A 27,044-nucleotide genomic window follows, 5' to 3' on the forward strand; every position below is an offset into this window, starting at 1 on the left:
ACAATTCAATGCCAAGACAACTGCCAAAGCTTTCTCATTGGCCAGAAGAGAAAAAACCATAGGCTTCTTCCAATTAGCTACCATAACCACACTTCACTTCTACCTGTATCCTCACTGATTACTCAGGTACAGGAAAAAGGTCAAGTCTAAATTCTCATGCACTGGGCTTCACGAAACACCATTTTGCCTTGTGAATAATATTTTCTGTTAGTCTCAGCTATGTAAGCCATGACATTTGATGCAGATGTAAAACTGACTTTGGATTGTGTGTGAAATGTGTAGTTCTTAAAAGTGGTTTCACAGAATCACATAATCATTACAACTGGAAGGGATATTGTCGAGTCCAATACCCCTGCTCTAACCAGGGTCAAGTACAGCAGGTTGCTCAGGGCCATGTCCTGTCGGGTTGTGATTATCTCCAAGGATGGAGACTCCACAACCTCTCTGGGCAACCTGTTCCAGTGTTTGACCGCCCTCACAGGAAAAAAGTTTGTACTCATGTTTCAGCGGAATTTCCTCTCTTTCAGTTTGTGCCCATTGCCTCTTGCCCTTTCACAGGACACCACTGAGCAGAGTCTGGCTCTCTCTGCTTTACTCCCGCCCACCAGGGATTTATACACATTGATTAGATTCCCCTGAGCCTTCTCTTCTTGAGGCCAAACAGGCCCAGCGCTCTCAGACTCTCCTCTTATCTCACATGCTCCAATCCCTTAATCATCTTTGTGGCCTTCGCTCCAAGATGGCCGTGTCTCTCTTGTGCCCTGCAGCCCAGGACTGGACACACAGCACTCCACATGTGGGTTCACCAGGGCTGAGTAGAAGGGAAGGATCACTTTCCTTGACCTGCTGGCAACACTCTGCCTCATAACACCTAGGATGCCATTGGCCTTCTGGCTGCAAGGGCACATTCCTGGCTCATGGTCATCTTGTTGTCTGCCAGGACCCCCAGAGCTCTTTCTGCAAAGCTGCTTTCCAGCCACTGGCCCCCTCTCTGTACAGGCGCACAAGCTTATTCCTTCCCAGGTGCCGGACTTCACATTTCCCGGGTTTGAACTTCGTGAGGTTCCTCTCGGTCCAGTTCTCCAGCCTGCTGAGGTTCTTCTGAATGGCAGCATAACCATCTGGTGCATCAGTCACTCCTCCCGGCTTTGTATGGTCAGCAAACTGGCTGAGGGTGCACTGTGTCCCATCATCCAGGGTGTTAATGAAGATGTTAAACAATATTGGCACCAGTATCAACCCCTGCATTAAGCCATTAGTTATTGGCCTCCAGCTGGATTTTGAGCTTTTGCCTTTCAAGCTCAGCAGTTCACCTAGTTTTCCATCTACCTCACTGTCTATTTATCTAGGCCATACTTCATCAGTTGTCTATGAGGATGTTATAGGAGACAGTGTTAAAAGCCTTGCTAAAGTAAAGATAAATGGTATCAGCTTCTTTCTCCTTAGCCACCAGAATATTCATTTCATTATAGAAGGCTAACCTGTTGGTCAAGCGTGGGTTCTCCTTTGTAAATCCAGGCTGATGATTTCATGTCACCTTCTTGTCCTTATCATATTTCGAAATGGTTTCCAGGAGGATTTGCTACATCACCTTTTCAGGCATCGAGGTGAAGCTGACCAATGTGTGGGTCCCTGGATCCTCCTTCTTGCCCTTCTTGAAGATAGGTGTGACATTTGCTTTCTTCCAGCCCTCAGTAACCTCCTCTGACTGCCATGACCTTTCAAAGATTATGGAGATTGGCCTTGCAATGACATAGGCCAGCTACCTCAGCACTCTTAGGTGATAATTTCCTCAGTGAGATTATAACATATTTAGAAAACTCTATCAAAGCATTCCTGTAGCTATTTAATACACATACATCAAAAACCAAGCTTGAATAGTGTGATAGATGCATTCTCTGTTTTACACTTCCCAGGTAAAGAATTTAAATCTGCTTAAGGAGATTCTTTTACTGGCCTTTCTCAGCAGTGACCGTAATTAGTTATTGTTCTTACTCTTCTCAAGAAGATGGGAATAGCACCTGAGTCCCAGTTATGAAGCAAAGGACAAAAAAAGTTCATCTCACTAAAGATGTGTCATTTATTTTAAAGTTTCTGTGGTAGGAAAGGATTAGGTATGTAAATGGTCAACAAGAGATAAAGCCAACTTGGCTGCTAAAGGTTAAATGTTAAGAAAGCTAAGCAAATTATTGAGCATCATGTTAGCAAGCTTCCACTTTTTCATCCAGAAGGAGTATAGTTGGAAGGAGTAACTGTACTCAGGTCTGTGATCCTCATTATAGCAATGCTGGCCATTATTGCAGATTGCTATTTGGCATCAATAAGACAGTTCTCTCATACACCCTAAAATATCTATAACAAGGTGTAAAATTCCCAAACCAAAGGAGTATCATTCTTCTTTGACACAAACCTGTACCAATTAACTACCTAGAAGAGGCTGGCAAATCCTTCATTGTTTGGCTAATACAGGCATCTCAAAGATATATACACTGTGAGCACAGCCAAATATTTTTCTGAGATATTAACAGTAATATTTTCAGCATAACTGATCTCCAGCTCCTGCATATATACACCATGTCACTGTTTCCCATACCTATATATCTGTTCATTCTCTGGCTGCTTCCACAATTGGAATTTAAAAACCATTAATCACTCTGGTGACATTGGGGAAACCAACAGTGATACACAATACCTTCCTCAGTTAGTGTGGTGGTGTGCAGAGGTAGAGATGTCAAGGAATGTCTGGCTGAGACACAGCTCGGTGTCAACATAATGAATTGCTCTATCAGGGTACAGACAGACTCATTGCAAGTCCCAGTCTGTCCTCTGAGCCTGGGAGGAGAGACTTCATACCTTTTATGGTAATGACATTAAACGTTATACATGGAACGGCTCATGCAGTTCCATAATAGCCCCTCCAAATGATATGGTGCATTTCACTGCCAGCTACAAAATTTTCTTTATACTCCTACATAGGCCTGTCAGCCACAGTGCCAGCCTCCATACCGACTAGACAGAATTATTCTGAGTAAATCTGCACCACAGAAGAGCAGTTTTATGGCAGTCTTTTTCTTTTTTTAATGTTTTGACAGGAGGAAGGAGAGAAAGGAAAAGTTCAATATTTCTAGGGAAGGAAGTCTCACTATAAGAATTGTTGTTTTTCAGTTAAACACTGGGCATCAGACATCACTATTTAGCTAAGTAATTTAATATGGGATATAGAACAAAAAGGTGAGTTTCAGAATTTTGGGGGGTTTTTTGGTTCTGTTTTGTTTTTTTACTGTGCAATTCAATAATTTTTATTAACAGCTTCAGTTTACCTGTCTGTAAATTGAAGATAATAATTAGAGATGTTTGAAAAGGTCCAAATGAGAATTAGCTGTGGTAAGGGTAGACAGTATGAATGTAAGTTTTATTAATTACAATTTGTAAAAAACTGTGGGATCCTCTACTGAAAGAACTATAGCCATGAAAACTATTTTTTTTTCTATAACTCTCTTCAGAAGGATACTTTCTTATCAACAGAATGCAATATTCTTATTTATATCTTATATCCATCAATTACACAGCCAGAAGATATCTTTATGCTATATACTTCAACCTATTTCAGAACACAGGGCACAGAATTGCCAGATTATTTCCTGCTCAAATAAACAAATCTTCTAGAAATATGTCTGATCCTTATTTTAATATTCCTGGTGGTACAGAATCCCACTACTCTAGGTAAGCTGTTCCCACTCTGTCTAGAAGGACAAGTATAACTGATAAAATTTTTTATTTTCCATTATGAAATATGTAAAAACTTCATATGCAAAGACTTTCTATATGGAAAATCAAGTACTGAAAGAATGAGTGATAGGAAATTATAAATACCCTTTCTCTCAGGAAGTCACTGTATGTTTTCAGTTCCTTCAGTAATCCTACTACTCAATAAAGTAGTAAGGACATTCTCTTTCAGTTACTCTTTTAGGCACTACATTCTCTTTCTTATTTTAATTTTGTGATTCTAGTAATCCAGTAAAATGCCTCACCATTAACAAGAAGTACCTGGAAGTACCTGTTTTTGTCAATTACTGTATTTGCACAGGAATTAACTTGCTTTATAAATTCAATCAGGTATAAAGTTTTTTAGAATATTTAGGATATCTTTCAGTAATGACTCAGACACATTATCAAGTTGCCCAACAAATTACCATGCATCAAGTGATCTTCTCTGTCTGCCTGTTCACTCTTAGAAGCAAAGGGAAAGTACTGTGACTTAGCTTAGTCCACAAAGAAGCCAAACCAAGACACATCTTTGCCATGCTACAGGCTAACAACACCAACTTACATTTGCCACAGCTCAGCAGACACATGATAACATGTTGACATACCATAACCTGACCTGGAATTGAGGATGATAGAATAGCAACAACAATACTGGACCTTAGCTGTGAAAAAGATATAAGGTTTTCACTGCTGTTCTATTTTTATATCTTTTGGCATATTGTGAGGGAAGGAGGATTGCGGGGTGTCACCCAAGATCTCTAATTAGCTAAAAGTGAGTAACTAACTAATAGCCTAAATGGCCTTCTAGAGCACAGAACGGTAAGCTAGAGGGGAGCCAACATTTATGCAATATACATATACTCATCTTACAAAGAGTACGTACATATAGTTTCTATGATTCATGCACACTGTTTATTTATTCATTGGTGACCAAACACAGCTCCTAAAGACATTCACTCTCTTTTCTCCAATTCCTTTTCCTCCAGACATTTAATACAAGTCTTACTGTTGAGGTTTTATTGAACTACAGTATCACTATGATCTTTCTAGATAACACTGTATGTAAAGAGTTCCCCACAATGCTGCATATTCTGTACATTATCAAGATGATGCTAGCACAACATAAGCTAATAAACATGTAAAGTGCTTTAAAGAGAGAAATTTCATATATTTCAAGATCACTGAACCAGTTCAATTAATTTTGAATACTCCTTTAGTAATTTGAGGGGATTCTAAAAGTATTAAAGCTCTTAAATTCTGTTTGTCTAAAATTTCACACAGTGGTAGGTTAAACCTTTTCAATGGTTTCAGGATTAGCCTTAGCTTTTAAAGCTCATACAAGGGAAAGTTCTATAGTCCTTTCATCTGAAATCTTATTTTCTTTAGGATTATGAGATAATGCATCTGGAACAACATTCGTTCATCCAGGTTTGTGGTTTATCTGAAAGTCAGTCCAAATTCCTGTACTCACAAATGACATCTGGCTAAACATGCAGTTGGGTCAAGTTTAGACCTCAGCCACTATAAAAGTCTGTGGTTAGATAGCATGCTAAACTTGACACCTCCCAAACAGAGTACATGCTCTGTACACACCAGCACATCAAATCAAATATTCTTTTTTTTTTTCCTGTGGCTCAACATTTTTTTTCAACAGCCTTCAAGATTTATTGTCAAAATCTTTTATAGTATTTGTATGGTGCTTTCCATGAGAACTTTTGCTAAAAAATACTCAAACCTACATCTGATGCCTTCTAGTGTTGAAATTATAAATCATAATTCCAGAGTTTTAACCATTGGCTCCAAAAGGCAAAAACATGGTGCAAAATTTGAATGGCAATCAATTTAAGAAAGGAAAAAAATATTCAACAAGTTTAACAGTATAGGATACATCTTCACACTTCAGAATGTCTGTAAATCCAAAATCAACTACAGTTTAGCTGTAATTTAGGCAAGCTATAACAAAACAAGGGAGCTACAGATCTGTTTGCATCAGCTGTTTCAGCTGAGTTCTTGGTGACAAGCCTTAGCCTTTTTTATCCTTGTTATCCATTTTCTTGTATGGAGGAGTGGTGGCCTTCTCTCATTATTATTTTCTTTGGAGCTGAATGAGAGACCCACTTTCATCTCATAATTCCTCCAGGGCCAGGGGCTGGCCAGCCTAGCTTACATTTTTAAGGGGTCACATAGAAGAATGACTCCTTTTATATCAGCAAAGCTGGTAAATCTCTTTCTAGACTTACTGCATCTAACATCATTCCAGAATTGAAAAGCAAAAGATGGATGGAAGCTTAAAGAGCAATTCCAGTTCTCTCATCTATTTAATGATATCTCTCTATTGATTATAACAATATTCTGTTGAGTGAAGACCATAAGAAATTAAAAGAGATGACTATATCTGTCCAAAATGTGGATGTTATACTTCTAGTCAACACCTAAACTATTATATGAGGTATTATTGTTCATTTGTTAGGTGGGTATTTTTCTTTTATGTTAGCCTTGATTAATACTTCAGCAAGACATTGAAGACACACTGTACTATTTTAAATCTGCATAAAAATACAATCCTTGCTGTTATTCTTCCTAGGCTAATTATGTCGCTGATCCCACATCTCAGTATTTCCCCTTTATCTCCCAGAATTTCAGGCATCACTTCTTCAGTTGTCATACCACACAAATCTATCCTCCATTAGGCTTCAGAGTCTTAATAGTAACTCTGAATACTTTTGCTGACACAAGTTATCAGCCATGGCATTCAATGACTGGACATTCCTAATTGTTTAATTAGAATGAAAGTATTTCCAAGAAAAAGTTCTTGAAACAGTAAACTGCCTCTCCTGCCTCTCCATATACAATCTTCCACCTAAAGTTTACTATCTCAGATGCTCAAGATCATTACAGCTGGTAAACAGACAGACAGTAGTGAAAAGGAAAATTTATGCTAAAGGAGGCAGACAACCCATGGAAGTACACAATAATAAAAGCAAAGAAGAAAAGACCACATAACACAGGTGAACTACAGCTAAGAAAAATGCTTGCTACATTGAAAAATGAAGAGAAGGAGAAAACAGAAAATGAGATGGCAAGAGAGAAAAGAACTGCAACAAGTCCCTTTTAGGAAGAGTAGAGGAGAAAAGTTAGATAAGCATTTGATTTAGTATTTTTTGAAACATCTGATTCAGTTAGACTTTAGGCAACTCTCAAGGTATTTCTACACTTTTCTGCCTCTAAAAATATGCTTTTCTTTTGAAGATATGTATTTATATTGCTTGTACATTCTCTGCTTACTCTTATTACTGTTATTAAGATGGCCCTTTATCTTCTAATATTTACAGCTCTTTCCTATTCCCTTTCCCCAGAGCATCTTTTTAACTGCATACTGTCCCTTTGGCTCCAAACTGAAAGTAATACCTACACTGTTAATAGCTTAGCCATGGTCTTATAATTACTTCTAGCTGTTTGTCCAGGAGGCTTACTTTCTAGAACTGTAGGTTGCTTTCTCATTTTTCTAATTGTCAGATATGTAAACCCCTATAATCCCAAATAACTGTATGGTAATTCTTTCACTAACCAGATCACTTTCTGTTTTCACATAATTTCCACATAGCCTTCCCTTACGTTCTTAAGCAGAAACTCCACACTTAGCATTTGTGTTCATTAAATACTTCCTAAAGTTTTTAATGGGAGTTGGGCAATTCCCATTTATTACAGTTTTCAGTATATATTATTTGTGTAATACTTCAAATGCAATTCTGCATGTGATAAAGACTACCCGGGTAGTGTCAATGAGAATCAGGCCTTCCCCTCCACTTTCCCAGCAAACTTCTCTTAGAGTTCCTTGTTTTGCTGGATGCAAAGCAAATTGTTTTCTGAATGGACCATTTCTAGAGAATTATTCTCTAGTCTTTGGAACTGGAGAGAGAGAAAAAAAATCCAGCCTAGTATATGAGGTGATTTTACCGGAATATTTTAAACTGGAATGATAGAGAAGTATGTATCTTCAGTGAGATAAAACTCTTCTCTATAAAAAAAAGTAGGTTATACAGAGTTAAATACCAGCCATCCAACGTTAAGGCTATAAACACATTCTTTAGCTCAAATTCTCTATCTTTTCTTGTCAGTTTGATTAAAGGCTCAGATTCGATATAACTGATGTCTAAAGGAACTTTAATTTTCTTTTGATAAACTGACAAAAAGTCATTTCTTTAATGTTAATCCAAAGGGCATAATGTTACAATGGTCTCTTTGTGTTGCACTAAAACATGTGAAAATCTGTTCTTATCTTCAGAACCCCTTGCTAGCAGCCACTACAATACCCTGCCAGATACAAGAGTACATACAGTGGATTAGTCTGGAGCAATTAGCTATCAACACTTGGTAGTTGCTATGGTGGGAAGAGGGGCATATATCATTTCCCATAATGATGACAGTAACCTAGTAACTGGTCCAGAATCAATCCAGGTAGAACAGGGAGTATCTAAAAGTAAACAGTAGAACCTGAGTACAGTACCTGAGAACAGTAGTGTAGTGTCTCTGCACATTAAGGATATCTGCTCCTAATGCAGCAGGGAGGAATGGTGTTGTCTGATCTCTGGATTCTACCAAATTCACCATTTTTGTCTCATTGTTCTTTCACAATTTTTTGGGCAGATGGGCATGCAGCCTTAAAATTTCTGTGCAGAGTAGGGATGTACTACTGTAAATTATTATAATTTAATACTGAAATTAGAAAATACAAAATCTACAGCAGAAGTGGAAATGGAATTTGACCTTCACAGTTCTAGGCCAGTGCTATGATGCAAGACCACCTTTCCGCCCCCTTTCTGCCTTTCCTCCAGAAAGAATGCCCAAGACATTTCCTGTGGTTATGTATATGGCACACTTAACATCTGTCTATACCCTTATATTTTGTGCCTTGCTTCATTTAAGCAGAAACTTAACATGACAGAAGTTCAGCTCAAAGGAATTCATCATGTTTGTATCGTCACTGGAATGAAATGTCTCTCCCTCTCCTACCCCTTGTTTCCATTTTCATTCAAATTGGACGGAAGAAACAGCCGTAGCAGATTCAGCTCGTCAGCTATATTGCTGGTAAAAAATCTGTTTGGAAACCAGATTCCTCCACATGAAAATGTGTGTGTTAATTAGCCCCTTTTGTGTCAGCCTGTTTCTGAGCCAAGTCTGAAGAGTCATTTGAGGGCACCAAATGTCTGTTCCGAAGAGAGGCTTACATGATTGAGAGTGTCATGACCACTTGAAAAACTTTCTTCAAGGATGAGAACTTTTCTGTTGGCAACATGTTATCAGGAACATCTAGTCCAGCACCATCAAGGATTTTTCTGTTTATTTTAAAAACATGCAGACACTACAACTCCTTTTGGTTGTAGTGATACAGGGAATTGAAGGCAGAACTAAAAATGCTTGGAGAGAGGACGATTTAATAAACTGAATACATTTCATCATGAAAAAGTGCCCAGATTTAAGTGCTACAAGTTTACTTATCAGTTCCTGCTTCATCTGTAAGTCTTTTAGGTATAGGCCAAAGCTAGGAAATAAAGCTATGGCTTATGAATTTCAGTCCCTATTAAGATGACTGGCAATGATCAACTGCAGGGCATTGGTCAACCTATAACCAGCAGAAAAAATAAAGTCCAGGGAATCTGCAAGATATGTGCCCATTTTTACTAAATGGGTGGACTACAAAACCTTCCACTTTTGGCTTATCCAGTTGTGGCCAAAAAGCCACAATGTATTCCAAACCATTCTGACTTCATTGGCTCATATAGGGCCCCAGTCCTCTGGATGGAACTGGAGTGAACAAGGGAAAACTAACTGATTTCCTAACAAAACCAGCAAGTTTCTTCATTCCTTTCCCCCATAGTAAGTCCATGAACTCACTCTACCTTTCCCACAACTCTCTTCTCAAAGATGCACATGGGTTATTTTTTTCTCATAACCACCCCAAACAACATTTCTGAGAGGATGCCGCTTCCTTCCATTCTCACAAATTCAGAGGCTGCCAGAGGCTGCCCCTTTTCCCAGAAGTCACTCACAAAGTCAACAAGCAGTTTACCCTCTAACTCTAACTGTTTTGATGTTGGCCTGCCTTCCAGCAATTCTCAATTGGCACATAGTCTCCTGCAGACTATAATCAGCTTGGCACATGTTAGAACAGCCATGCCAGGGCTATGGCTAGAACAAGTCAACTCAACTGCTGTGTTGCAGTTACAGTTTGTCTTGTTACAGTTTCAGCAGCACCCTCAAGACCAAATTCTCTGACTGCCCACATTGTCTGGCACTTGGAATGTCCTTTATATTGAACTGAGAGCACTGCAGTTTTAATGTCAAGAAACAAACTTTAAGAGGGCTCTCCTCCAGCATTCTCTGAATTCTTTATGCAGCGTAGATGCTCTGCACTCCAGTCAGCACACCCCAGTATTCCAAAACATCTTACCAAGCCACAAAGCACAGCCTACCCCACCACAGTCTCATATCAGACCCTTTAACCCCCATATAGCTGAACAAGATACATCCCTTCAAAAGGCCTGCTGAACAAACACAACCCATAATGCAGGCATTCCTCCTTTGCAGACAAGATATTTGAGAGGTGCTGTGAAGGGAGAGCACTACACAACTGGGAGAAGGGCACGATCATGTCCCCAGGGATAAGCAAGAGGAATGTTGACTCCATCCTTCCCTGGGAGGAGAAATGTCATGAGATCAGCTAGGTCTCATATCTCGCGGATCCTTTTGCAAATGACGGCAGTGGAACATCAGTTCTATCTATATGACTGCAAACCTCTTCCCACTAAGCCAGAAAGAAAGCTTGGGTAGGCAGGATCATTGTTCAGCAGAAGTAAGCAGTGAGGGCAGACTGAGCGACGTACCCTAACAGGATTAACCACACAGCACCACACCTCCAGTTACCAAGGCCTCACACAAGGCAGCCTTTTTCTAACTGCTGTCAGTGGACAGCAATCTGTATGAAAACTGCATGCTCCTAATGGAGATGTTCAGCAATCAGGACTCCACACAGCAGTGGGCCAGAGTCTGCTATTTCCTGAACCTGCTCCTGCTGAAGAGCTCTTCTCCAGAGAACTAGTAGCACCACATACAAAACAAAAGGAGGGAATCCTTCCTACCATTCCAGCAAGAGACCCGTTAGCCCTGCTTTTGTGATCAGCCCTGTTGCAGGCACCACTATGCTACTTCCAAGCACTGAGATGACACCCTTTTGGGTCAGCTCACCTGTTTATTGCAGATCTACATTGACAGCACTGTCCAGGCAAGCAATTATATCCACATGGCCAAGAGAAGAGCACAGAGTGGGCATCCAGAACATCCTCAATACTGGGCAGCAAAGTGACTGCTAAAGGTTCCCTAAAGGATGATTAGCAGACATGGAGAAGGGGCTCTTCTTGATTTTTGACATTGTCTTTTGTCCAGCAGGATGTCCTTTTTGCAGTGTTATGTAGAAATCCTGATAATGGACATTTTTTATTGAATACACAGTGGAGAAGTCAATAGTCTATAGGACCCAGAAGACTAGTGGTACTCACTCTTTGCCCACTGCACTTTCACAAACACATGCTGCTGTTGGGGGACACTTTTTTTTCTTAAATGCTTTGAAGAGCCTAGTCAGCAAATAATCTGTATTTAAGTTTTCTGGTTTTCCCTGATCAACTTGCCAAAAATCATTAACAACACGAAAGTATCCTCATAAGGCAGCCCATCAAGGATATGAACTTGTCTCAGTGTTTCTGTGAAAAGTCAATACCAAAGCTAAGATAATCGTGATTCTGACTGCACTGACCATAAACAATCTCTGTGGCCTTTTTTTTTTTTTTTTGGTTTTACAATAGTGCGAAAAGGTCTGTCTTTAAGGATACACTACTTTTTAAGTCTTTCTCTCCATGTGAGGCTAACAAAATTTGCTTAAATTAGAAGGCAGAAAAGACATTTACACTTAACAAAGAAACCAGTTTTTGTTGTTTCATAAAAAGATTCTATTCTCTTGGCCTAATCTCCAGTACATGTTGATATACATTGATAAAGATGTTATATTCCTCTTATCTTGCAAGAGCAGTATCTGCAGAGGTCAAGGTCTTCATTGGGTTGGAATAACCAGTGACAGCCCAGCTTCAGTCACTTGGATTGGAAAGGTATTTTGCTCACCCTACAGGCATTTTGAAAAAATCAGTAGTCCTGAATGATACTTATAGATATAGATATAGATACGGATCCACATTGCCAATCCACCTGTTTCATAAGCACTGCTGCTGTGCTTTAACTGAACGAAAGGCAAACTCAGCAGATATATGACAACCATTCCATGTAACTAAATTCCCTGTAGTCTCACCATATCATACTACCAAGGGATGCTCACTGTGCATGCCCAGAACCACTGAGACACAGTGAGCCTGAACTCAGCAAATGCTGTTACAAGTGATCGAGACGTTTTTGGTGCAGAAAAGAGCAACTGAGACATGACTAGAACCAGCAAAGGGACATGGTCTTCAAGATACAGTGACTGTATGTGTAAAGGGCAGCAGAATGATGCTTTCCATTTGGGTAGTAGCTTCATCTCTTTCCTTGAAGCCTGCTGCTCCCTCTTTCACTCCTCTCCACTCTTGTTAGTCATAGCTAGTCATAACATGCAACCACAGAAAGATCAGCCAAGATGCTGAAGGGAGACAGAAGGACCCTTTATGAAAAGCAGCATGATGGGCCATTGAGTATTTGTGGTTTAGAGCAAAGAACAGAACAAGTACCACTTACAAAGGGTACTACTAGAAATTGTATCCCAAGTGCATCTTGTGAACATGAATGACATGATTGAAAATCAGTATTCACTGCAGTATTGTATAGATGCTTTACCCTAAGACATCCTCACTAGGAAGATCCTCTGGAGCAATTTAACAGAGCTCCGTAACTGTGGGAATTCAGGGGTCATAATAAGCTTCCTCCCTTTCTTGAGCTTGTCTTAGTGTAGGAAACTTCTGGGACATCATACCTTTTTCTAGCTCATGCAGGGGAGAGAAAATCCCAGAAAATGTATTTCCTCCAGCCTATTCTGACAACTAAAGATGTACGCCAGTTACTACTGCAACATAGATATATGCATAATGTTTCACCGCCTTCCAAGGTCTTAGTTATTTTCCTTCCTGAAGCTATAGCCCTTAAGATTAAAGTTTACTTAGCTTTTTGAATAAGTCTGGACATGTCTACCTAACATAAGTCTAGTAAAATGTACCCATCTTGTTGATAAGGCATGGAATGTTAAGTTTCTCTTGGAGAGACTTCTGAAATTTAAACAACTAATAAGTAATTTTTTTTTCAGTTAATATTGGTCATCTAATTTTAGGGTTTATCACAGGTCAGGCATTTAATGGTATGCTTGAAATCTGTGTGTGGTTTGCTTTCTTTTTTCCTTTTGATACTTCTGGTGTTAGCTCAGTTTCAGAGTTCCTACAAATTTACTGTAAAGGATCTGTTTGACAATGAGAGAAGAGGTTGCCAGCCATGCCAATTATAGTGATTTTGTGGTGTGGGACTTCAGGCCACTGGGAACTAAAGGCCCATGCCAAAAAAAAAAAAAAAAAGCTTTTCTAGGCATCTCTGCTTCTTTCACAATTGTATTCACATACCCAATTCAAGCTATGGCTTACTAATATATTATCTAAAGAAAGAGATTACTTTTATGATAGGACTTTTCCCAGTATCTGATATTAAACAGCGACACAGAAGAAATTCCTTTTTTTAATCTTTTACTTTTTTTCCCCCAGGAAACATCTGGAACAAATAGTCTTTAACTGATTATCATTAACACAATTGTGTTGTGTTCTCAAACAGCTATTAAAAAGTGTTAACATGGTTACATCATGAACTTCAGCTGGTTCTTATAACACATGAATCTACCCAAACCAGAAATGTTCACATAATATATATTTAAGATGCTGTATTCCAAAACATGATTTTGAGAAAATTTTCATTAAATTTAGGGTTAGATTTCCATTCGTGTAGTTAATTTGAAGCTAGATTTCCCTACCCATTTCATACTTAAAGATAAATGTAAATTTATTTGCAATTCTATAGATAGTAAGCCAACAATCAGTTTGGATAGAGGAGAAAAAAACATAGGTATTTTTCCTTTTCATTTGACTTTTTTTCTGTCTTGCTTATTATTCAAACATTCCCTTTAAAGCATTATCATACATGATCAAAATTAAATAGACTTCAATTAGGCATCATAAATAAATTAATAAATATTCATATTCATGGTGTATTGAGGGATCTATAAGCACATTTAAAGTGTCTCCCTCTATAGAGCCACAATAAAACATGACGGCATTTTTTACTATGCTCAGCATGGTGCATCAGTGTAAAACAGGAAGGAAAGAAAAACGTAGCCATCTGAAACTGCAAGGAGATATATAGCTAATACTAAAATCAGGGACCTAGAACCTATTATTAACATCTGTTGAAAACCTGGTCTTTTGGCACTTGTGTAAATCTTACATTTTTCATATCATGTGCTTGATTCTTTGACCATAAAATCTCCTTTTTTAACTTACAGAAGAGGGGATGTTATTTGTATGTAGTAGCCATATTATCTGTTCTTCACATGGAAGAAATATTGACTCAAATATACCTATCACAACAAAAAGTAGACAGAAAAGCTCCTAGCACATTTTGATGCCATGTAAACAATATATTTTACAGAATAAAAACAGCAGAAAGTGATAAAAATGGTCAGTAAAGATTAGAAGAATAGAAACAGGAACTTAACAAGCCTATTAGAGTAGTGTAATCTTCTACAAAAAGATTCAAAGATAATTTTTAAATAAAAGTTGCAACTGATTCTAATGTTCTGTATGTTCTAATCTTGCTACAGAATCTATGGTTCAATGATGAGTGTATTCAGTTTTAGGGCTTCTAATACTACACAAAAATTTTCAAGCATACATGACAGAAAGCTTCAGGCAAAACTCATTGTGCCTGCTAAAATTTGCTCAAGTTCTGACAAGTTAATTTTGTACCTGCAGTCTTTATGCCCGCTCTCATGTTATGAAGGATAAAATATCATTTCTCCTTCTGCAACCAGCATAAAACCACATCAGCTCTGAATTCTGCTCTGCTTAGTTCAGATGAAGTGTGTTCTTGTGTTCACAGCTGATCTGTCTCAGACTTTTATTTCTAAGGAACCCAGCAGCATATAGATCTGGCATTAATGATTATAGAAACACAGTCTGACAACTCAACATGTAAAGAGAAGCACAGATAATATTAAAGGATTCATAATTTTAGAACAAGAGACCTTCAGCAATGTTTGTCACCATCACTCAGTGCGGCTTGACACTTGAAATGTTTACTTATATCATGAGAGTATCTGTTTTACTGGCTTGGTATAAAGCTGAATCAGTCTTCAAAAGACAGAGAGGTATAAACAAAAATTTGCAAAGTATAGGTAGATACCATGCTTGTGTGTATGCTTTCCTTTCGTCAGTTGACACAACAATAGAAATAGATGTCTTTCTAACTAAAGAGAAACCTTTTAAATCAAAAGATTTTTGGTCCACTGATAAAACCTACTACACAGCCTGCTATGCTTTTCAAGTCTTAAGGAAGTGTTTTCTAACTGATGGTTGGAAGCCTCTAAAAATTGCACAGATGTTCAGTTCTTCACTGTAATGTTGATGCTATTGCTCATAAAAACAAAGGTCTTAAACAGCAACACTTCTCTGAAGAAGCAGTTATAATGCTTGATCTAGAAAATGTCATGTGTAATAAAAAGTCAAGCAAGAAAAATTATGGTTTAGGAAACTAAAGATGTGATAGCCATACAAGTAGATGTATCAAAAAGGAAAATCCCATTTAAATGGATTAATACAAAATTTGGAGTAAATTTTTGTCCTCCTTCTATTAACCTTCCCTGAGAAAACTTTAAATTCTAAACAACAAATCCAGTTGGCTTATGAGTCTTATGACCCTTCACCGTTTAAACTTCTAACAAATGATAATGAAAGATAATACTTCAGACCTTGCCCCTCTTTAAGTATGATAAAGCATGTTTTCTTACTTTCTCTTACCTTTCTCCATGTGATGGAACCTTTCAGATACATGATTTTGTCTTATTTTAGAAAAGATGTAATGAATATTCTACATAACACTGAATGAAAAGAGGTTAAAAGTTTTAAGGAAAGAGTAAATAAGGTTCAAATAATTCTTACCAGTCTTAAATGGCAACCATCTATTAGCATCAAGAGAAATCAGCCAGGGCAGCTGGTGCTCAAAAGCAATCCATTATGTAGCCTCTTTGCCAGCAAATTTTATGCTATACAGAAGCATGGCCAGTTATCGACAATTCAGAGCAAATGGCAGGTTCAGAGACTGGAAAAGATTCATGCTAATAAGTGTGATTGTAGAATCAGGACCCTATTCTATAAATCAGCAATGTATATGTATTTAGACAAAGGATTATTTATTATTTGTTCTCTTCCCTAAACACCAAAAGTAATACATAGCAATGTATGGTTTTCAGCTTATATACTCCTGACTTACACAAGTTTAAATAACTGAGTAATTGGGCCAATGCCATAGCTTTCTTAAAGAGTAATGAAACATGAATGCTTTTTTCTTACTCTAACACTAACATTGTATGAAGGCCACTCATTTTACAAACATCTTTGCAAATAAGGTCTTTGACAAGAGTAGCTGTGAATAGTGCATAATGAAAATAAGAAAATAAGTAAAAGGAAGCTTCCTCTGGGAATTCTTCCGGCTATGCTTATGACTTTTGAAAGATGACAGAGATCAATACACACAGGGCCTGGTGTATTACAATGTAACTTGTTGTTTCATCTAAACATACAGAGGTGTTGTCCTAGCCACCACGATGTTTTCCAAGAAATACACATCATTGCTTGCACTGCTTTTCCTCTACAAGCTTCCAAGTGCATTACAAAGCAGTTCGGAACTATCACTACTCCTATTTTACAAATAGGGAAGTGTGGAACTGATTGGAGAAATGGTTCAAGTAGCTCAGGTAATACAGTAAGAGGTAGGAATGATAAAAACAGCAACGTTCAATGCAACTACTACTATCTAAGAAGATCTAAAGAGATCTTTAGAGATCAAAGATGCATCTTCATTTATTTTAAGGCATTCACATCACTATGTGGGATGCCCTGAAATCTGAAAATACAGACTGACAAAATCAGTCTTAATGGCCTAAGCAGCCATCACCTTTCAGAAAACCTAAAAACATATCCAATAATAAAATAACATATGAAAGACAAAGCTGATGTAAACAAAAGAGTGAAAAATACAACAGGCTCACTAAAAAAGTCTTGCAGAATCATAAAATCCATGCACTAGTTTAAGCATATTCGCTCCTTCTGTGCTGCCAAATGCAGAGCTTAATTCTGCTACAAGTCCAACAAGCTTTTACTTTAGGATCGAGAGATGGAAAGGAAAGATGATTTCGCCATTTAGTCAGACAATATTGTTTAAGATGCCAGTTGAAAAGATGGTTGTTATATCCTAGGAATACAAGCTTTCAATTGCACTGGTTAAATCTTTTAGCACAGAGAAGCATTCATCAATCAGAAACAATATAGCTTTATTTGTGGCAATTTGTCATTGTGTGGGTTCTTTTTGTACAGTCATCAGAATTTTGGCCTCTTTCATTAGTTCAGTACTTTAATTACTAAGTAGTTTCTTAATGAATGCACAGTTGATCAAAATCTAAAAGCTATAACTACGTGAGGTTATTTGTGGGTTTGAGTTAATTTTTAATTAGCTCTTCAGGTTTTGATGAAAATAAACCAGAGGATCGCTGTAGCTAATAGTTCAAATTAGAGGTGGACAATGTATCCAGATCTGTACCTGCTCTTTGAAGAAAAGAGAAATGAAAATGTCAGTAAGGGGGCTTAGTCTTTGAAGGTACAGAACTTACTGGCCTCAGTCCACAAAATACTTTGTATAAATTTTATGAGATAAGCCACTTACATGTATTAAATCATAAGAGTGAACAGAAATGAATCCAGAAGAAAAAGTCATAAGCAATGCAGTAGGAACCAGATTAAACAGAAATTAAATAAATTAAAAATTGACTGGGTGGAGGCTCTTTTTGTTTAGAGATGTCTTATTTCATCTCCAAATAGTATTTGTTTCTCAGAAAGTATAGACTTTAAGAATGTTTTCCTTATTAAAATCCATGCAAGAGTTCTTCAGGCTAAAATAAAATAAATAGGTATTTTTGCCATCTTACACTGTCTGGTCTGCATGGAAATATGCAACCTGTCTGTGATAAAATTTAGAGTATTTAGCTCTCTCTCTTTAATTTTCCTTTCTGAGACAGCAAATTAGAAAAAATCACATATGCACATTAGAATCCATGCTCTAAAAAAAAGAAAAGCAAAATACCATTAAATATATCTGCTAGATTTCATTTTATACAAATGTATGGTCACATCCTTCAGATGACTTGGGAAAAAGAAATATGTCTCTACATTTTATTTAAATGTGGAGGTAAAAGGTAAATTCATGTCTGAGGGCACGAATATTTATATATATAAATATATATATATTAATTTTTGTCTTCCCAATATTCTAACTACACACTTTCTCTGTATCCTAGTTGCCAGCAATAGAGAAATTCTTTGCCTTCTGGTGATCTCAACAGAGCTATTATTCTCACTCTGCAGAACAGGGATGCTACTCTCACTACTTCCAGCTCACAAGCACATGGATTAATTCTGGCCTGTTCTTAACATCTGTCGTTTCTACCACCATTTCCCATAACCAGAGATTCTGGATCCAGGTTCTCTCAGATTCATTCTCCTCTTGAAACAACCAGGGTTTTTTTGATCAGTGAATATGAGAGGTTTTGATTTACTTGATCATTAATTAATCATGAAACTTGAACTTTCCCCGTTTGGCCCCATAGAGAAACCAGTTTTCATGGTACTACCCTTCTCTGGTGTCCTTTCAATTCTACCAGTGCAATGATATTTCAAATTGTATGCTCTCACCCTCCCAGTCAAATTTGTTCCTGTTTTTTCATGTAGTGATGATGCTACTTATACCACCATGAGAAAAGGTGTCTTGGATTTTCTTTTTTAAACAGTTCATTAGCTCAAATGAATGAATAAGATGAGTTCTTTCTTAATCTCCTAACTTTTATTAACTTGATGAAGGGAATTTTCCACTATATACCTGACCTTTCACTAACTTCAACACAACATTCCATTTTCATAAAATATCATTCCCTTTCACCCCTTTCCCCAAAGCTGTTTCCTAGGAAAGAAAGCTAAACTTCTGCAATAGTAAACATACAATATTTTACAAATAATTCACTAGAGACTATATGAGCTAAACAATCATTTGTGCATTTCATAAAATAATAATAACACTGTAAATAACATTTTATCTTATCTAGAAGTAAGCAAGATGATTTATGAAGCAAATAAAAAGAGAGAGCTCCAATCCCAAACAGCTTAAACTGGAACCTAAGCAAAGGAGACTAAGGAAAATATGCACTCAGATCATGCTGAAATTCCATGCAAATGTGGTGTCCCCCAGTTTAAAACCTCTTTATAAATGGATCACAAAAATAGTAAGTGACAGAAGAAATACTATCTCCATTTACGAAGAAGCCAAAGGTAATGCTTAGGCCAAAGACAGCACTTACACGAATCCCAGACCATAATGCCATAAGAGGGCCTTATGATGGGGTTCAGTTACCTAAACACAGGTGCTGAAGGCCATTTGAGATGCCCTAAAGTATGCAAGAAATCGGTATGAGGTCCGCAGATATGACACAAGAATTATGGGAAATGAGTATCTTTCTGAGGTGATCATGCAGGCATCCCACAGTACAAAGAAGACACTAGGTGCCCAGGCTTAGGTGCATGAACACTGCCTTTAATGTCTAATTTCATGACTGGGCTGTCAAAAAGGAAAAAACAATGACACAAAAAATACAGTTCCTATTGGCTCAGTCGACTGAATTCAGTCACCAGTCAGTAAACTAAGGGGCAACTGATGAGGCATTGTTCCTACACAAGGCTCTTCTGCCTTTTTTTGGGGGGAAGGGCTACTGGTAGTGGCGGCGGTGGGTGGGGGGAACATTACCAAAGATACTCAAGATGTGTCAATCATCTTTTCATGATCTATGAATCTCTCTGCTTCTGTGTATGTTCTGTGCAGGGTGAATTTCTTTAAAACAACATAATAAAAGTCTCTGCTTGTCTCTGCTGTGTTCATACAATGAAGAACAGCTGTTCACCAGCCACTGTGTTAACTGTCTTCCTTCATTCCATCTTCTACCATGTTCTCAGCCCTAAAAAGGTGATGTCTATTATACTGGTTCTATCTTGCTTCCAGAAAATTTGCAATCCCAATATAAGAAAAGAAACAATAGTTAGAGATGACAAATAACTAGGTATAGGTAACTGTGATTCAATATAGGAGAACACAAGAGGTCAGTATACTGGTTGCCTTATTATAGCTCAGATTTTTTCAGGCACTGTGGTAAGGTTGCTACCTTTTTAGGAAGGATTTAAAGAGGGATAATATACATATTCATTAATAATAGTTTGGGTAAGAGTCCCTCTTGCATAAAATGGAGTTCTCATTGGAAAAACTGACAAATGAGCTTTATAGCATGTCAGTGATATAGCATGTCAAGGATTCTCAGGCTATCATCTTTTAAATTAGAATAACTATGCACACCCCAATTAAATAGGTACTTGTGATCTGGACATCTTTTACGAATATTTTTCTGACTACTAGAAACTCTATAGTTTACAGGTGCATTTTATTCAGTGGGGCACAAGTAACAACACTTTATTCTACATGGTTTGTAAAGTAAAAGTATGATTATCAAAAAGTACAATTAGCAACAAAAGGGTATAATTAGTAAGGAAGAAATGGACACGTCCACTAGTTAGCAGACTGCTATACTGCAATGAAGGTTAAGAGATGGCTCTGACCATCGAAAGAGAAGGAAAGCAGTGATTTGTAGATAAATATGTCCTGAGTAAGGAATACTTAATTTTCTAGAAAAAGGGACTAACTTGTTAGTGAGGAAAGGTACTCCACTGTCTAAGAGTAAGTTCAAACAAGTTACTATCAAAAAACCTCTCTTGAGTTTATCCTGTTTTACTGCCTTTTCACAATACCACTTTAAACCAAGAACTAATAGAAAGAAGTGCATCAGAAACTTAGCCTTGATGGGTGGAATAAGGATATGGAGTTCAGAATGGCTCTTTGGAAGAAGCAGGATTAGCAGTAATGTAAAAATACCATGATTCTTTGGCTACCACGAATGCCAGAAGTTCCGTCTTTATGCTACTCTTGCTACTCTTGCTCATGCATGTTACCCTTATGACCAGTGGAGGTCCTGTAAAACCTAGGAGAAAGAAAGCAGTGAGGAAATAAAGAAGGGTTTGAAGCTGGGGCAGTAGGGAAGTAAGGAATGAATGGATTACTGCTATTATTCTGGGAGAAAAAGGAAGAGGAAATACATGTACCATCTATAGTCCTGTCAGAATCAAAAATACAGGCAAGCAGAGCTTTGATCATTTCTCTTCCAAAATTCGTCTAGTAGGCTGGTCAAATAAGTGATAAATGCACTATGAGTTATAGCAAGGTATGTCAAGCTATGTGCAGAATCATTTCGCTAGTCAAGGATCTCTGAAATTCAAAAGGGAGAATAAAATATACCAGGATATTAAACTACAGTTCCTGCACTACAAATGTGTATTAGAATATACTTTAAATATTGGTAATACCTGAACTAAACAACCTTACCTCAACCCCCCAGTGATTCTGCCATCACGCTACATTAGGATAAAGAAATCCTTTCCAAAGAGTAATCAGCTTAGCTAACCATACACCATTTAAAACTACACAGAACAGAGTATTAGCCATTCAAATTAAATGTGTCCTTTCTGCCTGGCAAGCACCATACAGTTCAAGGTGGACTTGAAAACTGAGAATGGATCTGGGCCAATGTGATCTCAATTGTTATTTTCAATACCCAAAGTACAGATAGCACCTCAACATGTAACTATCAGTTGTGTGGAAAGAGACAGGGAAAAAATGCAATGATCCGAAACAGTTTTTATAGAAATCATGCACTGTTTGTGACATGTATTTGGTCTCTGGAGCTGTAGTCTGGTTTAATCATCTACTTTGCCACCTTTCAAAATGAAAGGGTAACAAGTACAAATTGTATCTATAAAATAGCATCACAACTTTATTCTCAATGGCTAAGTATTGAAATGCAAGCATACATTATAAATAGAAAAACAGCTGGCTTGGAGCACATTGCAAGCCACTAACACAGTTGAGGGATTTGAATGACATCATAACCCGTGAGAGCATGTTGCTGGCCAGCTGGTGTTATTTATAATATGCTCATAATTGAGGAAAAATAAAAAGGCAAAAGTTAGGTATTACAGAATAAGCAAAGTTGAATTCTCTTTCTCCCAGTGTCATTTAAATTGTTATCAAGAATAATTAGGAAGATTACTAATAAAAAGGGGAAAATCACTTCATAACTGCAACAGAACATTTAAGTTTAAAATCATGGAACAGTTCCCCAAACTAGGCTATTTGCATTACTATATTCATAGCACTGTAGATTCTGAGACATGATATGACTTCTCCTGTATGGTTGTTAAAGGATCGTGAAGCTATTTTGTCCTATTTACAAGTAATGTACAACAACCCTTTTATTTTTAGCAAGTTTAAAACTGTTATTTCAGGGTTAATAGCACAGAAAGCTTTTAATTGTTATTCAGCATATAGGTGTGCCAACTTTAATAACGTAAATGTGCATAAAAAAGTAGGTAACTGTCTGCCTGTCTCTCTATATCATATAAATAAAATGCCTGTGTCTCTATACATAAATAAAATATGTGTACATGTATATGCAGGTACACATATATACAAACAGTACCCTCATATACATATTTTTGCATGTATTTTAAATACAGAAACACACACACACACACACACACACACACAAATACAAATACACACAGAGTCATCTGAAAGTTAACCAGAATAGATTTTCTTATTTTTCATGGCAGCATAAGCTTTTTTGTCTGCTAACCCCTCAGTCACTAATGCACATTCTTTTAAAGGGAAAAAAATATGCTTCTGTGCTCTAGTTTTAAAATGCAAAGGTATGATGTTATTTGTCACCATGCCCAAAAAAGTCCTTACTCGGTAACTTTGCCAGAAGAGGGAGAGAGAGAGAAGGCAAATGCTCCCCCAGCTGTTTCCTGTCTACAGTGTCTGTGTAATGTAGATAAATGTGAGGATTTTCTCTAAATCCCTCTTCTGTTTGCTAAATCTCACTGTCACTGCTAAAATCAGAGCAGATAGAGCCTGCGCAATGGAATAAAGTCCTCAATATTGAAATGTGACATTGCTCTCAACATCTCACATCTCTCTGGATTTCTTTTTTCTCATCATTACTGCTAACAAATTCATTTCCAGACTTTGCACTTTTAAGAAGCAATGGAAAAAATCAACAGTCTCTCAACACAATTAGTTAAGTGCTGCTTTTGTGATTTCTTGAAGGTAAATCTTTATTACTATTTCAAATCATTTTTGAGTTTTATTTTACTGTGTATTGTCTGCTTCTGGTTTGAAGAGTATTGTGCACTTTTCAATAACATTATTTTAGAACTGAGAATTATTTATAAATTGCTGAACATGCAATTTTATGTGATCTGGAAAATGGCTGTATGTAATAGTTGCAATTACATAGATAACTGTAAGGGTAAACTATTGCAGATACATGTCTTAGATGTCACTTCTATCCAGAGAACTTTACTATATTTCAGTTATGTCATTATTAAAGGGTCCAATTACATCATTGTCTATATTGTTAATTAATGCTTCTGAAAACAAGAACTTTTAGCTGTTTTCTGCAGGTGCAGATTTTTACAGGAATGTAGGCTTTATACACATGTTAAGTTTCTGCAGTTTTATATACACAATTATAGATAAAATATTCATACTTTCACATTGAAACTTTTAAGGGATGTTGTCATTGCAGCAATTTTCTGGCAGCATTGTTGCATTTACTCATATTTTGCTTTCATGTATTAAAAGTAAATGTGAAGTTCACTTTGTTTTCTCCATTAGAACCCAGCTGCAACTCTTGCTGACCTTGCATATTTGTATGGCTTAAGCAATTGTACATAAAGAAAATGGAAATTATCCTACATCTTTTTCTCCAAGTTTTCCCTTGTGGGGAGGGCTGTTTTAGGAAAGTTTTCATGTGAAGTTTCATGTTATGATACTGTTATTTCTACTTCCTAATATAAATTCTCTTCAGATAAATTTGGCTTCAGTAGGTGCATTGACCTCTGTTTCTGTCAATTGGCCCTAGGTCAAGTTTCCACTATCAGCAAAATTATATCCTTCAAGAACTCCTTTTTTTTTTTTAATGGTTTGCAAGCACACCCTTATGCAGCTGACAGAATTTTCCTGTTTTAATTGTTTAGGGCCTAATGAATTTTTTTTAATACTGTCTGACATTTAAGCACATGCATCCCATTCCTTAATGTGATTCAAAAGAACCTGTCTGCAATGGCAACGGATGAAACCATTCCCTTAATGTACAAATTGGCATCCCTTCCAATATTCTTGAATGGTGAAGATGCTTTTTTTAAAGCATTGAGCAAGGCATTAAGACACATAAAAATAATGTCGTAGTTCCTCAGCTGGTGCAGAGTGCTCAGCTTCCTTGAAATCAAATGGAACTTATTGATATACACCAGGTTAGGATATATCCCAGGTTCTTTAATCAAAGTTAACAGTATTTAAAGTTTGATCTATTCCAAAGTATGGATGCTTTATTTACATAATAATTACTAAAGAATACTTTTATTACATAGCAATTACATACTTCTAACTCTACTACGGTTTGGTAATTTGATCCAACAGCTATATATCAAAATGTAGTTTTGAGCATATAATTTCCAGGAAAACACTGCTCACCTCAAGATATTTATAATTATTGTAAATGCTATTAAATGTTATTAAACAGTGACCAAGCATGTGAAGAATTCTTATGTACAACTTGTGCCAGCTGAGAGTTTGCTAGAATAAGAGTACTTACAAAGAAAACTTAAGATGTAAAAGAAATATAGAGTGTTCATATATGACATTCCTTTGTGGTGCCACTCTTCTGGACTATTAAAAGAGGAATGCAGCAAAAGCTGGTTATTTTACTGAAAAAAAGAGGAAATTCCAGCTGTGAAAATATGGTCAGTCTTTCTATGCAACTAAAAGAAGTGCTTAACCAGGCTCATCCTGAACCTGTATTCAATTTCCAAACTTAATTAGATGCTTCAGTAAACCCCACCCACATGCCAATGCATTTTTTTTTTAAACTCTCGACTTTCTAGTCAAAGTGGGGACAGTTTAGGCACCCTGTCTGTTTGTAAAGAACCTGAGGCCATATTGGGTTACATCTTTGTATTTTCTTAAGAATATTCCCCTTAGACTTAAATGGGAACTTTGATCTTATCACAAACATATTGAATCAGCTAATGTTACATTTAATTAAAATGATGAAGTAAAGTTAAAGTCTTAAATCATGTTTTGGAATTAGTTTTGATGAAACAGCACTTAATTTAAAAAAAATAATTGATTGGTCCCTAGAAACATGTGAGTCTCTTTTCTTTTCCCCAAAGTTTTTACTTGTTTGCAAGTTCTTAACTGTTTTTAAATTTGGGGATAAAGTGTAGAAATTCTCTGTGGTTTATACTGTGGAGCTTTTTTGGCCTCCACTAAAGGAAAAACAGTGGAGAATCTGTCTTGTCCTAGTTCAGTGCTGATATTTATCTTAAAATGTAACCCAGCTGAAAAGTCTAGAAAAATACAAAATTGTTAAATGTCTAAGATTTATGTTTATTTCTGGCTCGAATGTTATACAAGAACAAACTGTTAAATACATAATGTTCTTACATTTACAATGTTTTTTAGCCTTCTGAGGCTGTGTGTTATACAGCTTTCTGCTTTACCTCTTCAGAACTAGGAACCGGGAACCATCTTAAACTGCAGGTGCATTACATTCATCTTAGAAATTCAAAAATATGGCAAGGGAAAAAAGAAATTGGTGTTGTTAAAATATGGAATCATTACAGGAAATAATGCCTTATGTTATCATCATTCCTTTATAATCTGATCTTCCTCCATCTGCCATTGAAGTCATGTCCATGCATTAATGCTTGTTGGCTTTTCCATTGCAAAGTTGGCTAAAGACACTTGTGAATGCGAAAATAATTATTCTTTCTCTTTATGATATATCATGGGATTCAGATTTGTTCATTATTTTCACAGTGGAAATATCATCAGAAAAGAAGGGTGATATATTCAGACTTATTTATAGATTTTTCTTCTATTCAACTCCGACTTAAGTTGAAATAGGGTACTTATCCAGCAAGGTGCTAAGGTCCCTTGGCAAGAAAATAAGCATTCTTAAAAATTATTGACTTAAACTAGAGGAGGCTCAATATCCCAGTGGCTCAGATCCAATATGAGCAGATAACAAACAATTTCATCATTTTTCTCAAAAGTTCAGCGAAAAATGTGAGGGAATGGTCCCCGAAACCTTGAAAGAAACTTGAGGGAAGATTAATCACTTTACTCCGATTACTTGCACTTATCTACTAATACAAAACAGCTTTAAGCCAAGGCTAATTGTACATGTAAGAAGGATTTGTAATTTCCCACCTGACTGGAGTACTAACTTTTACCTTGAAATGGAATCAAATTATATGGAGATTTATATCTTTTGAAAGTAACATTTTTGTTAAGTAATCTAGTAAATCAGCTCAAAGCATTCATTCAGCACATGCCTCACCGCCCTTCTCCCCAACATAAATGTCTTCCTACTACATTAATAACAGTATTCAACAAAAATGCTATCTTCTTTGACATACTGGTCAGATTGTTGATTGATATAAATGGACATAAAAGGAAGGGGACAAATGGAATGGTTCAAATTTATACCCCCTGAGGACTGGCCCTTCTTTAGTCATATGTCCGGGAGAAAATTGGTTTGTATACCAAATATAAGAAAGAAAACAGCCATCACCTCTGTGTATATCCTCCTAACCAAACCTGAACTGAGTGGATATAATAGAGATCAGTGAGTCATGCTTCCATTAAATACAAACGCAAATCCTTAACATTCTTACTAGAGCTCCTCTTAATTTCTTGAATTCTTCCAATTGTTATCTTCC

The 27,044-nt window shown here is 36.9% G+C and overlaps 1 protein-coding gene and 1 long non-coding RNA gene across 2 annotated transcripts in view; one reads left to right on the forward strand and one right to left on the reverse strand.

Moving 5' to 3' along the window:
• LOC135328693 (uncharacterized) overlaps positions 1-27,044 on the reverse strand; it is a 150,103-nt gene that overhangs the window by 101,525 nt on the left and 21,534 nt on the right. The gene's annotated exons all lie outside the window — the stretch shown is intronic.
• Positions 23,065-27,044, forward strand: part of IGF1 (insulin like growth factor 1) — a 60,378-nt gene continuing 56,398 nt past the window's right edge. Inside the window, exon 1 of the mRNA XM_026117890.2 lies at positions 23,065-23,364. Within this exon, the coding sequence (XP_025973675.1) occupies positions 23,302-23,364 (63 nt within the window). The 5' untranslated portion in view covers positions 23,065-23,301. The remainder of the gene's footprint in view (positions 23,365-27,044) is intronic.

The sequence above is a fragment of the Dromaius novaehollandiae genome, chromosome 1 (assembly GCF_036370855.1).
Source record: "Dromaius novaehollandiae isolate bDroNov1 chromosome 1, bDroNov1.hap1, whole genome shotgun sequence".
NCBI classification, from domain to species: domain Eukaryota; kingdom Metazoa; phylum Chordata; class Aves; order Casuariiformes; family Dromaiidae; genus Dromaius; species Dromaius novaehollandiae.